This window comes from Cyprinodon tularosa, unplaced genomic scaffold (assembly GCF_016077235.1).
Source record: "Cyprinodon tularosa strain WSP-4 unplaced genomic scaffold, ASM1607723v1 ctg945, whole genome shotgun sequence".
Lineage (NCBI taxonomy): Eukaryota > Metazoa > Chordata > Actinopteri > Cyprinodontiformes > Cyprinodontidae > Cyprinodon > Cyprinodon tularosa.
The window spans coordinates 105,545-120,804 of record NW_024039724.1 but is presented as its reverse complement, the minus strand read 5'-3'; the positions used below and the strand labels follow the sequence as shown (position 1 = coordinate 120,804).

Below are 15,260 nucleotides of genomic sequence, written 5' to 3'. Positions count from 1 at the left end.
CTTCATGCTCATTTCCAGGGATTTTTTCCCTTGTTTCCACATTATTTTCTATGTTTATGTGTCTGGAAGCTTCTCCCTATTCTAAGCTCTGGAGCTTACCTTTACCTACCCTCAGTGGGGTGCTGCAGGATTAACAAGATGGCGCCGTATCTCCAGCAGTTCTGTTAATTTATAAGGATAAAAACCGTCAGAATTACAAACTTTTTTCAGTTTCTGCTGAAACCTTTGATTAGCGAAGCGCAATATGTCAGTCTGAACATCATGACTGGTTTTTAACATTATATTAGATTCTGATCGGGATCAAATAGATGCATGTTGGCGTTTCAGGAGGGGGGGGGGATTACTGGATTGGTCATCTGACAATGAAAAGGGGGGGTTGGATCTGTAACTGCAGTGGAGTCTCATGGTGCCTGAAGGTCAGAAAAATGTACAATATCTAGAATATATCTGATATTAATATTGGCTGAAAAACTGTCATATAGGCGCATTGTGACTTTTCGATTTGCACCAGTTGCAATTTAGCCACCAGGTGGCACCAAATCCCACATGAGGGACCTTTACAACCATAACAATCTCTTTTCTTGATACTTTCTTAAACCTGGACGAATTGAAATGTTCCTCTTTCTGTGTCTGTAACAAAAAACAAAAAGAGAGAGAATGGGGGTGTGGTGGGGTAAGTGCCGGCCGATCCGATCCAGTAACGGACCGCCCCGGTGTTGGGAACATCAGAGGCGGTCCGTGTCTCTGGGTCCACTCGGTTCCTTTCTCATGTTTCTGCATCCAAAGCAGAAACGTTTTCACAGCTTGAGCTAACACCGTCCTGCTGCATGGGAACGTGGCGGTCCTGATTATAACAAAACGGCCTTCATCACCGGTAAAAACAGAGGGCTTCATCCTCGTCTTCATCGATCAGCAGGCTGAGGAGCCGCTGACATCGGATCCAATATCTAATCAGCAACAAGCAGAGACAAGAAATGAACACCACCAACTAACAAAACGTGTCAATAACAAAGTGATGACTGGAAGGAGACATTTCATATCTACACTTAGAAAAGTCACTTCAGCACATCCACAAACGGCCTTCAACAGTATGAAAAAATATACAAATAAAAAATACAAATACTCTCAGACAACAGGCAGGTAGTTTTCTGTAGATGTGAGATCAGCGAGGACTCAAAGATAAATATTTCACATTTCTTTTCCCCGCTCTAAAGAGAAATCAAAAACTTTGTCCTTCAGTGGTTCGTAACCCGGTGACCTCAATTCTTCTTCTACAGAGGAGCCAGCGTTGGAACCAAAGCGTCATAGATTTCTGTTTTCAGACATCTTACATTATGCACAGAGAATAAAAACATGAAGAACAGCAGAGTCCGTTTCAAGCAGCGCTTTGTTTGACCCGGAGAGCTGAAGGATCCAGTCTAATTAAAATGACAGAAGGATTGGTTCAGAACGTCCTGATCCGTGACCCGTCTCTGCCTTTAGTGTGAAAACTGGCCCAGAGGAGGAAAACTGCTGGGAGAGTCGGTAACACCACCTGCAGGCTGAGTAACAGTCATTCTGCGGACTGGTCCAGCAGGGGGAGCCGTTCTGCACCTGATCCATGGGGGGGGACTCACTTAACGTGCTCGGCGCTGTGGGAGGAGCAGTAGTACTTCTTGTGGGCTATGAAGGTGGAGAGGCTGCTGAACTTGATGTTGCACAGCCGGCAGAAGCGAGAGTTCCCATTCTGGACCGGAGAGATGACCGCGGTTTTAGGGCTGGCGCTGACGGCCACCACGGGATGAACTGCGGCGGTAGGAGCAGCACTTTCCGGGAGGTAGGTGGGGGCCACCTTCTCCCGCAGAGGCTCCGGGGACACAGTCATAGAGGGGGCTCTGGGGGGGGACACAGGAAGAGGTGAGGCTGCAGAGGGTGAACTCCCCCCAGCAGAGGGGCTGCCGTTCACCTGGGGAGAGATGGGGGAGGCGGCGGCGCTCCGGTTCTGTCCGTTGATGCTGTCCCTGTGGACCCGGGAGGCCGGCTTGGCCTGGGGGGTGGGGGCAGCTCCGTCCCTGGGACTGAGGCTGGGGCTGCAGCTGAGAGCCCTGCTGGGGCGGGGCAGGTTCTCCGGGGGGGGCTGGATGGTTAAGACCAGGCCGTGGGCGGTCTTAAAGTGCTCCATCAGGTCGCAGGTGATTGGCCGGTTTGGACAGTAGGGGCAGACCACCAGGGACCCGGGGCCCGCGCCTTTAGCTCCGGCTCCAGGGGTAGCAGCGAGGGTGGCCCCGGTGTGTGAGGGAGATGCAGCTCCAGAGGAAGGTAAGGCAGAGGGGCGGGGGCTGGGGGACGCCCCCTGTGCCCGGGCAACCCACTCGGCAGGCAGAGCTTTGGCCTCGGTGGGGTGTTGCAGGTCCAGCCGCTCCTGCTGGGGCCGGCTCTTGGGGGAAGTGGAGGCGGACCTCTTGAGGCGGTGGAGCTGCTCCATGGTGTGGGGCTGCAGGGTGGTGGCGGGGCAGTAGTAGGTTTTATGGGCCAGGTAGTTCTCGATGCTGTTGAAGCTGATGCTGCAGGCCGTGCACTTGTGATAATCGGTCAGAGGAAGCGCTGGGAGGATGCCAGCACCGCCGCTGTGCGGTGGAGTCTCCTTAAGACGGGGTCTCTTGCTTAGGTCAATGGGCCCGTCTCCTTCGGGGCTGGAGCTGCCGGCGCCTCCGGGAGAAACTTCCTGCTTCACCACCAAACCCAGAACAGAAGGAGATGGAGCAGAGGCAGTGGCGGCAGCAGCGGTGGCCAATGCCTCTGTTCGAGCCATGTGGATCTCATACATCTTCTTCCTCTTGCGTGTGCGGATGGGCTGAGGCAGGACTGCAGTGGCGTTGGAGTTCTTGGACATGTGGCCAGCCCGGTGGTTGGATGGGTCGTGGCGAGACGCGCAGTAGAACCGTTTGTGAATCGTGTAGTTGTCATGACGGCTGAAGCGGATGTTGCAGGCCTCGCAGAAGGTTTTGTTTGGGTCGTCTTCCAGATCCTCTGTGGACCCACTGGCAGGACTCTGACTACCTTCACTCGCCCTTCCTCCTCCGCCACCCTCCCCCTCTGAGGATGATGACGCTCCTTCTCTCCCTGCAGGAGTTTCTGTCTTCACCTCCACCAGCCTCTTAGATTCTGCTGCTCCGGTTCCTGATGGAGGCTCTGAGCTGTTGGGTGAGACAGAAGCAGCTCTACTCGATGCAGCGATTTGAGGAGACGAGGCCTGTGGTCCGCTAGAAGCTGACGGCGCAGGGCCAGAGGATCCAGACCCAGAGGCCAGGCCGGCAGCTTCTCCCTGGTGCCTGCTGGAGCAGTACAGCCTTTTATGGGCATAGTAATTGTTGATGTTGTTGAAGGTGATGTCACACTCGAAGCATGTGGCTCCTTTCTGAGGTGGAGTGGCAGTGGCTGCGGCTGCTGTAGGTCCAGAGGGGAAGAACGCGGCAGAGTTGTTCTGGACGACAGCCTGTCCCTGTTTCAGCCGACTGTGGACCATCTCTGACATTTTTGCCAGGATCTCTGATGCCTGAGGCAGGATGGCTGCTTCTGGGTTGAACATGTACTGGGGCAGGAACATTGCTCCTCCGAGCGCCGAGCCCACTCCTCCAACATGGGCAGGGCTAGAACCAGGGGTGGGACTGGTAGGTTCAGCCTTGACAGTCGAATTTGGGGGACTTTTCGGGGAGTTGGATGTCTGGCAGGAAGAGGATGTTGCGGGCTCTTCCTTGGCCTTCTGACCCCGGTTCTCTCCACCTTCAACCTCCTCCTCGCCATCCTCCTTCCACTCCATCTGCTGCTCCTCAGTCTCAGACTCTGATTGTGGCTCCTCCTTGATCTTTACCTCCGAGGTCTGGGCGTCAGGAGGACTGGGATCACGAGGAGTTGCTGATCCCCCGTTTGCACCTGGACTGGATGAGTCTGGCTTAGGGACACAAGCGAGGGCTTCTCTGTCATGAGGGGACGGCTCGGCTGATGGCGGGGTGCTATGGCGAGGGGTAGGGCTCCTTTCAGTCGGCACTCTGACCTCCAGGTGGGTCCGTACGTGCTGCTGTAGCTGGGCGGGGGAGTCAGAGTTATGTCCGCACACCTGACACTTAAGCACTACGCCAGAGTCCCCTGGGCTCAGACCTGTGGACGGAGAAAACATCAGAACAATCTCTGCTTTATTGGACCAGACGCATAGTCCCAGAGAGAGCTGGACCTACCGATGGACAAGGGCAGCTTCGGAAGGCCTGGTCCTGGAGAGTAAACCTCGCTGCGAGATCCAGGCTGACACACCATGTGGCTTGTTACCAGGTGACTGTAGAGGATGTCCCTGGTGGTTGAGACGAAGCCACAGCCGTGACAGACTCCACTCAGGATGTCCGTGTGGACCTTCAGGTGGCGCTCGCAGTTCGCTTTGGTGGTGAAGGCTGAAAGGCAGATGAGACAAACGAAGGGACGTTCACCTGTGGAGAACACAGGAAGTTAGCCACGTCCAACAATCCAACAGTTCCGGCCCCACCATGAGGCTGCTCTTACCGCTGTGTGTGCGCATGTGGATCTCCAGGGAGCTGGCGCTGGGGCAGCTCTTGTTGCACTGTGGAAACGGGCAGATGCGTTCATTGGGGTAAGACTCTTTGGGCTTCTCCTGGGGAGGAGAGGACGCAGCGGCTGGCTGCTTCTGCCGGCTGGCACAGTAATACATCAGGTGGGCCTGCAGGTTCCTCTCGCTGCGGTACCATATCCCACAGTCTTTGCACGGGAAAATGTCCTCTGAAGATGAAGAGACGCAAAGTTCAGAGACAGAAGAGGATCACATGATACTGGGGAAAGCTAAAGGTCCATTTGACCCAAACGGAATAGAATCACTGACCCCAACGACACAGAACCACAGACCCAAACAGACCAAAGCCACTGAAATCATCTCAACATTTTGTGCAGGATAATGACAAGAGGATTCTACTAGCTACATTGCGCTGCCATCTAGTGGCCAAAATTGAACACTGCATCATATACTGTTCCATTAAGCTATTTTAAAGACATAAAATGAGTTACCAGTCACAATGCAGGTTATTTAGATGAGACTAAATTATGATAAAAAAGTTCAATTGTTAAAATTAGAAGAAAAACATTCAATTTCCAGAATTTGTGTTTCACTGTCTAAGTGACGAAGAACTGCTTTAAAGGATGTATGTGTTTCTATGGTCTCATCTGTTTTTTTTAATGTATTTTTTTTTTATTTTAAGGACAGTCTTCAGTGGATTTAAATCAGTGAGGGTCTCTCCCCTTACGAATTCCCTAAGCTTGCAGTTATCTGTTTAGTTCTCTTCAAACACTCACTGTTGACCACGGCGGTGGCCAGGATGGCCGCCATGCCAGCCTGCTGAGGCAGCAGCTGAATATCGGAGCGTAGCGCCGACGGGTACTGAGGCTCCTCCTTCAATGCTGGCTGTTTCTGAGTAACCAGGCTGAGTGGGGGGGAGAGCCGCGCCGCCAGGGAGGAGGAGGAGGAGGAGGAGGGAGGCGGAGGAGGTGACAGGACGGCCACCAGCTGCTCCCCAGCAGCAATCTCTCTGGTGAGTTTACAGTAGAGCTCCTCACCTGGAGGGGAACAGATTTACAATCAGACCTCTTTATGGTGCAGCGATTCTCAGAGTAGTCTTCCTCAGATGAAGGAGAGCTCACCTCGGCTGTAGATGCTGCAATTTGCTGCTGAAGGGTCAGAGGTCAGTGGGAGGCGGTTTAGCCAGCAGTCTGCATCATCACAGAGCAAAGTCCGCCCCGAGTTCTGCAAGCAAAACAGTCATTGGTTCAGAAACCCAAAGGAACTGGGACAACTGGGTCAGTCTGGGAAATATTCGCACGGTGAGTTTAATCCTTCTCTCTGAAAAACCACACAAACATTTTCACTTTATCACCATCCTGAAGCTGGAAAGCTCAACTTATTTCAGTCTGGAAACAAAAATGTTTCTCTGTGGAGGAACGGCGCCCCCTAGAGGCCTGATTAAAGGAGCTGATTTGTTGGGAAGAGGGCCGGCAGCAGCCGCAGAAGGAAATGAGAGGAGCGCTGGTCGGACAAAGCAGCCCAGAAAATAAAAAAGGAGAGAAATAAAAGAAGGATAGAGAAGATCTGATGTAGAGGCCATTCATTCAGTTGGCAGTGGTAATTAGATCCACAGCTGATACTGGCAACAAAGAGGGAGGACATGTTGGTTCTGTGGAAGTATGAGGAGAGCAAAACACTGCAGCAGGTAGTTTAAATGCCGTCACCTTAACATTTCCAACCAACTTTATCTGGAATAGAATCTGATCAGGAAAATGGGATTGGAACAGAAGCGGATTTAAATCTGTTGGGTTTGACCCTCTATCCAGGAGCGAAACCACGACACACGATTCGCTTCCATGGTCTAAATATTCTGGTCCCTGCAGGACCTCAGGGTGGCTGAGGACATCTTCAGGGCAATTTATCCTACCAGGTATGTCTTCTGGTTGTGGGATAAAGGAGGGCACCTGGAAAGATGTGGAAAGTCGAGACTGTGACCCACTGCACTACTGTGCAGCATAAATGACAACAAAGGCCTAAAAAGAACAGAATCATCTGTTTTTCTGCTACTGGATCCATATTAAATGGAATATTTGACCTGGATTCTGGTTCAACAACAATATATCCAGAAAAAAAAATCACTGAACAAATCCTCAACTTGAAAACTGCAGAATGCAAAACAAATATTGATCTCTGAACATTTATTAAAATTTCCATCAAAACAGACTTTGCAGCTTCAAATTAAAAATTGATTAAACCTAAAGTTCTAATAGATGTTTCTGCAGCTGCTGTGAAAACAACATAAAGGTGAATAAGAAAAGTTTCTTAAGTTTAAACCAAAGTGAAACAGATTCTGAAGCTTTAAAACATCTCAGCCTGTGAGACAGCGGTTCAAAATGAGGCTGCAGTTCTGCCCTTTCTCCACCAGGAGGAGTCATTCACACAGCTTTGAAGCCTAACAGCCCATAAAGATGAAAACCGTTTCCACAAATAATCTTACATTCTATAAATATTCTGCACAACTCCACTAAAAAAAAAACTAACAAAAAAAAAATAAAAAATAAAATAACTGACTGTAAACCCAGAAACACGGTAGTGGCAGTGTCATGCTCTGGGCTCCTTTGAGCTTCTTTAAGTGAAGCTCAGTTTTATTTTTAATCACAACCAACCTCAGTGTGGGAGCTAGGAAACTGTAGGAAAATATGTATTTTTTTTTAGTTTGGAGCATCAGCAGAGTGTCCAAACAGAACACATTTAAATTCAGTTAAACTATTTTTAACATCATGAAAAAAATGACTTAAAAAAAACTGAAAGAAGAGGAAGCTGGAAAAGTCCTACTAAAATTGAGCGTTGCAGTTAAGCATGTAGTTCTAAAATTTCCTTCTTTCATCTGCGGGATATTGCAAAAATGCATTTGTTGCTTCAAGGCTGGACTATTTTAATTCTTTACTATCAGGAAGTCCACAAACTGTAGTTAAAAGCCTTCAGCTGATCCAAAATGCTGCAGCCAGAGTTCTGATGAAAATTAAAAATAGAGATCATATCTCTCCTATTATAGCTTCTCTTCATTGGCTTCCTGTTAAATCCAGAATAGAATTTCAAATTCTATTTCTCTCAAGCCCTAAATAATCAAGCTCCATCTTATATCAGAGATCTGATTGTTCCTTATGTTCCTAACAGAGCACTTTGCTCTCAATCTGCAGATCTTTTAGTTATCAGGCTCCTCTGCTGTGGAACCAACTACCAGTTTTAGTCCGTGAGGCAGACACCCTTTCTACTTTTAAGGCTAGGCTTAAATCTTTCCTTTCTGATAAAGCTTATAGTTAGAGTGGCTCAGGTTATCCTGAGCTATCTCTATAGTTATGCTGCTATAGGCTTAGACTGCTGGAGGACTTAGGGACCACTATTTCATCATTATATCTCTGTTCTCCCACTCTGCAGAATCTGTTAGTTCTATCTCTAACATTATTCTCTCTGCTTTTCCTTATAGTAGCTTCATCTGGTCTGTTCCTGTTTGGCTGTGACCCCATCCTGGAGAGAAATATCAGCTGTGCTGCTGCCATTAACACCTTTGTTTATAGATGTTGGCCTGTTTTAGTGTTTAGTCCTGTTTCTTTCCTAGAAATAGCTATGGGCTCTCTTTCATCCTTTGATATGAATACTGGCTCACGACTCGTCTGATTAACCATTTCTTTCCCAGACAGAATCCCCAGTGGAACTACTTTACTGCTTTATTAGTAACCGTTTATAGATCAGTGCTTCTATGTTCCTTTTTTCTGTCTGCTTCTGTCTCCTTGAACCCCGGTCGGCCTCAGCAGATGGCCGCTCACACTGAGCCTGGTTCTGCTGGAGGTTTCTTCTTGTTAAAGAGAGTTTTTCCTCTCCACTGTTGCTGCATGCTTAGTGTGAGGGATTGCTGAAGAGGCTATATCTACTGTCTCTACCTGCTCATCCAGAGGGAGAGAATCCTGTAAAGTCAATCAATGGATGATCTGATTGATCTGGATCTAGAAAGAGACCTGAGGTGAAAGATGGGAATTGGAGCTTTAGAAATAAACAAAAAAATTAATTGAAAAATGTCCTTTTTTGAATAATATTCAATCAGACTTTTGGTGATTTAGTATTTAATCTCTGAACTGATCACATTGAGGCCCGTTCTAGTTCTGACTAACGGCTGAGTCAGAACTCAAAAAGCAATTTATGACTGATTATAGAAGTCAATTCAAATGAAAACACAAGTTACTTTGGCTTAAAAAGATGAAGCCAATGTTTTTAATAATAATAATTGGCTTATTAAATGTTGCAGCTTTAATTATCAGATTACGGCAGCAGGACGCGAGCAGCGCTGTAATTTATTCTGATAGAAAATGCGTTTCACTCCCAACTAAATGAAATAAGAAATCCACAGCTCCCTGTTTGGTGACTGCTTTTATCTTTATCCCTACCTCAACTTTATATTGGGAGATAAATACTAAAAGATAAACCAGAGGAAGAAAGGTGGCAGCTGGAAGGATGGATGGGTGGTACACAGGTCTATCTTCATGGAGGTCTCTTCATCCACAGTGGGATGGTAAAGTATTCAACTTCCTGTAGATGCTTATTTTTACAGTTTCTTGTTTAATTATAAAATATTTACTGGTGAATTTTTTAATTCCAGGTAGTTCAGGAGGCATCAGACTGGGCCTTCAGGAGACGTTCCAGAGCTGCTCCTCTTATGATCAGCCTAAAGTCAGAGCTGCCGGTTGTTCCTGGGTCAGACCTGGAATACTTTCTCTCTGGGTTTAAGCTTCTCCTAATATCCGTCTTCATTCCTGAGGCTGCTGCTCAGGTGTCGTCATTAAGCTGCAGGACAGGTTGATGAAGAGAAAGATGTCGGGTGAAGCTGAAGACGGCAGGAACAGGGCAGCCGGAAGGAAGCCTTGGATTCTGCTGTGGCAGAGCAGATTGCATTTCATGGAGATGCAGCTGAGATGAGGAGATAGGGCTGCTTTTGTTTTAATTTGTAACCAGATGCTGGAGCCGTCTGAGCTCTAAGTACTGCTAATTCAGACTAATTCATCAGGACCGCAGCTTCCAACGCAGCGCGATGGGACGACGTGGAGCAGAGGGAAGCACAGACGGCTATAGGCCCTTACAGATCATAAACAGCAGTCCTTAGTGAGTCGAATCCTCACACATCTACAGCCACACGGCCCCATAAATGGTCTGACTGGTCTGGACCCACTGGCCTACACACTCTCTCAGATCTTCCATGTTACTTGGCTGCTTTTCCTCACTGTTTCAGAAAGGTCCAAATAAAGACAGGTCATCCCAGCAGAACCAGGACCAGGCAACAGAGGACCTGCACCCAGGAGACCCATGTGGCCATAATTCAATTAGATTCGGTTTATTTCCATATCGCCAACTCACAACACATCATCTTAAGGCACTTTACAATTCATCTAGATCATACAGCCAATTTGTTTCAAAGTTTTCTTGCATCGACTCATTGACTCGAAGGCAATCCCTCACACTAAGCATGCTTGTAGCGACAGTGGAGAGGAAAAACTCCCTTTTAACAGGAAGAAACCTCCAGCAGAACCAGGCTCAGTGTGAGCGGCCATCTGCTGAGGCCGACTGGGGTTCAAGGAGACAGAAGCAGAGATACAAAAGCAGCTGTAAAAGGCGGCCCCGTCCAGGAAACACACAGCCAGGCAGACGAGCTCCAAGGCAGCTCCCATGCCAGAGGACGAAGAGAGCACATCCAGCCAGTCACGGTCAGAGAAACAGGACTACACTGGAAAACAGGCCGATCTCTAACATCTATAAACAAGAGTGTTGATGGCTGATGAGGATAGCTTTTAACGTTGATGGAGGGAGATACAGTTTTGCTCACCCCACCTCTCACCTTGGAGACCCCTCAGCTTTCCAAATAGAGATCAAAAGTTGGTTACAGGTCTGGCAAAGTTAGGAAAAGTGTTTAAAGCTAAACAATTTGGGGTGTTGATCATTTCTAATCATTCAATGTGTTTATCTGTTGTGTACATCAAGCTAACTAGAAGCTAATAGTTATAACTAGCTTCCCATTAACCTTTTTTTTTATAAAGTTGAACTTTATTTCAAAAATGATTTCAACACTAATATAACATTAATATTTCCTGATATGATCATTACATCTAATCGCTAAGATTTGACCAAACATCCATCAATTCCCAGTTATACACACTTGCTGTGATTATATTTTATAGTATTCAAGTATAAGGTAATGTCATCATTATGTCCATGAACTCTAACTTAAATACATTCCTAACCAGTGGCGGATCTAGGGGGCGGCTACTTGGGCTGCAGCCCCGGATGTTTCCCCTAGAGCCCCGGATCTCGCTTCTGAGCTGATCTGAGTAAAATGTGCAGTACTGGATTTCACCAGATGGTGGCAGCAAAGGCAGGAAAGCAGCCCGTAGCATTCCTGTGCAGAAGAAGAAGTTCTCACCAATGGCTGATGCTAAACAGACTGATGTTCCAGGGATGTGAAGCTCTGACTGGCCTTCAGACGTTGTTTGTCCCGGTGGTGTCCCGGGAAGCGCATTGAAGCCAGAGAGGCGGACATGGCGGATGGGACCATTTTCACGACGCGTCTGATCGATTTCTCGCTAAAATCAGCTATAATCATGTCACGGTTGCAACATCCAGTTTAATCAGGAGCTGTTGTTTACAAAATTGTAAAATAAATAAATAGACGAGGTGCTTTAAAGCTATTTTGTGTTATTTTAAACGCCAAGAAAATCGTCTTTTTCCAACTTCTGTCACTTAAACCTGACAGAAATAAAAGTCAGTCACCAAACACAGGTTTCCAAAAAGTAGTGAGTATTTATCATTTTTCGTTGCTGATATCAGAGGATGGAAACTGGCTGATAGCAGGACACAAATATTCCTGAAAAGATGAGAGTGTAGACTTTCTGATTTATCCCGTTCTAATGTAAAATATGACAGATTACTGGATTAAGGACATTCCTAGTATACTACATGATATCACACATGAAAAATTTTTGAGAATCTGGAAACAGATGCTTTTTACTTCCCAAAGATATGGGAGGAGGAGAGACTTGATGTTTCAGCTGCCTGAAATAATCCGTTCCTCCTCCATAACATGGGAAGAAATTAATTTACCTGCACATTTTTAACTGTGTTTATTCCTCTCTTCATCAACAACAAATCCTCTGGATTTAGTGACATTTGATCATTGTTTGCCAAAGTTATGAGGGGGGAATCGTATATTTTAGCCCCCTGATATAATCCGTTCCCCCTTTGATGATCTTTATGAAATGTATTTTCTGTTTAAATGTTTATCTAACAATTCACATATATTCCAAAAAAAAGTTCAAACCAAAACCACTGGACATTGTTTTCCAAGTTTGAAGATGTTTCTTAATTCCAAATGTCTGGAGCAATGCTATTGCAGACATTTGGAATTGAGAATTAAAATACATTAAATAAAGATAATCAAACCAACAACTATTTTGGATTTAAAAATATTAAATAATACATGTTTTAAACATAATATATGAAAAATAATGACAGTTTCACTGGATTTGTTTATTTTTTCCCCATGTTATAGGGAAACGGATTCTATCAGGCGGCTAAAATATATGATTTCCCTCTGATAACTTTGGCAAATAATGATCAAATTTGACAAAATCCACAGAGTTAGTTGTTGATGAAGAGAGGGATTAAACACAGTTAAAGACTTGCAGGTGAATTCATTTCTTCCCATGTAATGGAGGGGGAATTGTTATGTGTGATAGCATGTAGTATAGTAGACATTTCTTTAATCAAGTAATCTGTCATATTTTACATTAGAACGGGATTTAGAAGAAAGTCTACACGCTCATCTTCACCCTTGGGGCTAAGCCCCTGATCTCCTAGAATCCTAGATCCTCCCCTGTTCCTAATATTTTAGTTTTTATGTGTTTTTTGAATCCTATCATCGTTAACCCCTTTATTAAGTCCATTCTACAAATGTATTCCTTTTACCCTGATTGTCAACAACATTCAGGTTGTTTTTTGTCTTAAAATATCTTTTCCTTTTAGTTCATAGTGACTTTTTCTTTTTTCAAATCTATCTTTTGAATATTTACTTTTTTGCTTTATATAAAACTTTTATAATCTTTATGTTTGCATAATGTTAAGAATCAATTATCTGAACATTGATAGATTTTTTTTTTACAAAACATTTTATCTTCAACTTGAATTTGCATTGTGAATCCGTTTGAATACGTATTGCTCTAAATTAGTTACCTCTAATTTAACCTCATTACAAACTCTTCAAGATAAAAATAAAATTCCTGCTGAAATGTGATACTATTGGGTATGTTCACAAAACAATAGACAGCCTGGAAGTTAGCAGATGAAATAACCAAATCACCAGCATTTATGGTAAACAACACCAGCTAGTTTAAACCCTGCTGGTTTAGGGTAGACCCCCAATGATGATGGGATATGGTGGAGGAAGGAAGAGCTGCCAAGTCTGTGGAACCAACTACCAGTTTTAGTCCGTGAGGCAGACACCCTGTCTACTTTTAAGGCTAGGCTTAAAACTTTCCTTTTTGATAAAGCTTATAGTTAGAGTGGCTCAGGTTATCCTGAACTATCTCTATAGTTCTGCTGCTATAGGCTTAGACTGCTGGAGGACATAGGGACCACTTTTTTTCATAATTCTAATTCTTTCTATCTCTATTCTCCCATTCTGCAGAATGTGTTAGTCCACAGCAGCACATTCTCAGCAGACAGAATCATTGACCTGTTTTTAGGCTTAGACCAAGCAGCTCTTCTGACACCTGATCAAACTAAAAACAAAGAAGAAAACCAGAGGGAATGCCGTGGTTGCTATGGTGATTCCCAGCCTTACTGGGGAGCAGGTGGAGCAAGGTCCTGGTGGGAGGCAACTAGTGTGGGTCACCTGAGAGCAGACCAAAGCAGCTGTGTATAAACTCTGCGTGAGGATAGGAAGTATGTCGACCCCTGGTGGTCAGATCTTTAAAGGGCCAACCCCGGCTGATTAGATCAAACTTTCCTCATCTCAAGGAGCTCACAGAGCCATTTTGTCCACTCTAGAAGGTGAAGTTCTACTCTTTGACACAATGCCTTCTCTGAGGGCCGAAACAACTGCTGTGAGGAGCCAAAATCGGCCTATTGCCCACGATTAACACGGAATCTAACGCATCCTGGGGACCAAATGTGGCCCTTCAGGCTCTGCAGTGGTTAAACTACTGCACATGGAGAGAATTAACTTTCTGAACAACTAAAATCAAACAGAATCCAAACATTCAGCAGTTTTTTTTTTTTACTTTGCGTAATTCTTGCTCAGAAAGTCAATTATGTTAATCTTTTTATCATTAGATCAAAATCTAAATGTTTTTTTTATTTTCCATTATTTTTATTGGGGTTTGTCATCAGGGTTGGTCTCTATTGAACTGGTTGAGCATCCAGAAGGCAAAGAAGGTTTCTGGGTTTAAGAAGCTTAATAATAGCAAAAAATAAAAACAATAATATTGCTTTGGTTTTTGAAAGGATTCAAGAATGATGAAGATAAAAGATTTTTTCCAAATTCCTTTGGAAGATTGAACAGAAAGTGGATCCTGGAGGACAGCTGATGTTTCCAGGATGAGATGATGAAGTTCAGGATGACAGAGCCACCATGAAGCACTTCACGCTGTCACCTGACAAGCCCAGGCCCTCCATCAGCTGGGAGTCAGCCCCCCCCCCACTGACAGAGCTTCATCTGGGCTGAGGGTGGCGCCTTAAGCCCCCATCAGGCAGTGGAGAGCCTTTGAGCCGCCGTCTGAGCCCCTCACCCGGACCACGGCCTCCTCATGAATATTAACGAGCCACAGCTTTAATCTGCCTGATCCCCGCTCTGCTGCCGCCGCCACGATAGCGAATCTAATTATTTGGTCTGATATTAACCCCCCACCCCCACCCTGCACGTCAGCGCAAACACCTCCCCCCACCCAGAAAACCTGAATGCAAATGATTTTTCATCTTCTCCCTCCGTCAGCGTTAACCTCACTGCGAGAGCTGATGATGATGATGAGGATATCAGAGCTGGGGGCAGCAGCTGCAGGGTTCACTGCTCCCAGGAGGAGAACAGAGCTGAGACGATCACTGCGTGTAGAACAGCAGGCCCGGGATCAGAGAGGACAGCCGGACTCTAGCGCGGCTAAAACACGTACAGAATATCGTTAAACAGTCTGAAAATGTTTATCAGGAAGTTTTTCTTTATTTTTAAAATCAGTCTCCTTTAGGGCCAGCAGGGGGCGTCAGTTTCTACAGGAAGAGAGCCTCGTTGACGTCTTATGATGTTTGTCTTCACGCTGAATAACGGTCCAGGAGGATACCGACCATCCAGGTCCTTCAACAGCAGGCAGGTCCAAACCTGCAGGTCGGCTGCTCTCTGGGAATCACTTTGGACTCTGCTGCTCTAAAGGCTCCCAAAGAGTTCCCAGACCTTAAGTCGCACTTAGACCCTGCTCCAGAATAAGAGCAGTGGAGTAGGGGAGCTCTGTTCAGCTGCTTCCCTTCATCTGAACAAACGGACCATCACCTAGACAGCCTCATAGACACAAAGAGTCAATGGACCAGGAGCAGGTCTCCTCTGGTTCTGCTAATCACGACTGAAGCCCAGAGTCGGCTTCCACCTGAACGTTTTCAGATTGCCCCAGAGATCAGCATCATTACCTCCTCTCCTGTG

At 46.0% G+C, this 15,260-nt stretch overlaps 1 protein-coding gene across 1 annotated transcript in view; it reads right to left on the bottom strand.

Moving 5' to 3' along the window:
* Positions 1 to 375: 375 nt before the first annotated feature.
* Positions 376 to 15,260, bottom strand: part of zfpm1 (zinc finger protein, FOG family member 1) — a 114,211-nt gene continuing 99,326 nt past the window's right edge. Inside the window, exons 5-9 of the mRNA XM_038275161.1 lie at positions 5,677 to 5,779; positions 5,332 to 5,592; positions 4,531 to 4,764; positions 4,215 to 4,457; positions 376 to 4,137 (exon numbers count right to left, since the gene is read on the bottom strand). Of these exons, the coding sequence (XP_038131089.1) occupies positions 1,613 to 4,137; positions 4,215 to 4,457; positions 4,531 to 4,764; positions 5,332 to 5,592; positions 5,677 to 5,779 (3,366 nt within the window). The 3' untranslated portion in view covers positions 376 to 1,612. The remainder of the gene's footprint in view (positions 4,138 to 4,214; positions 4,458 to 4,530; positions 4,765 to 5,331; positions 5,593 to 5,676; positions 5,780 to 15,260) is intronic.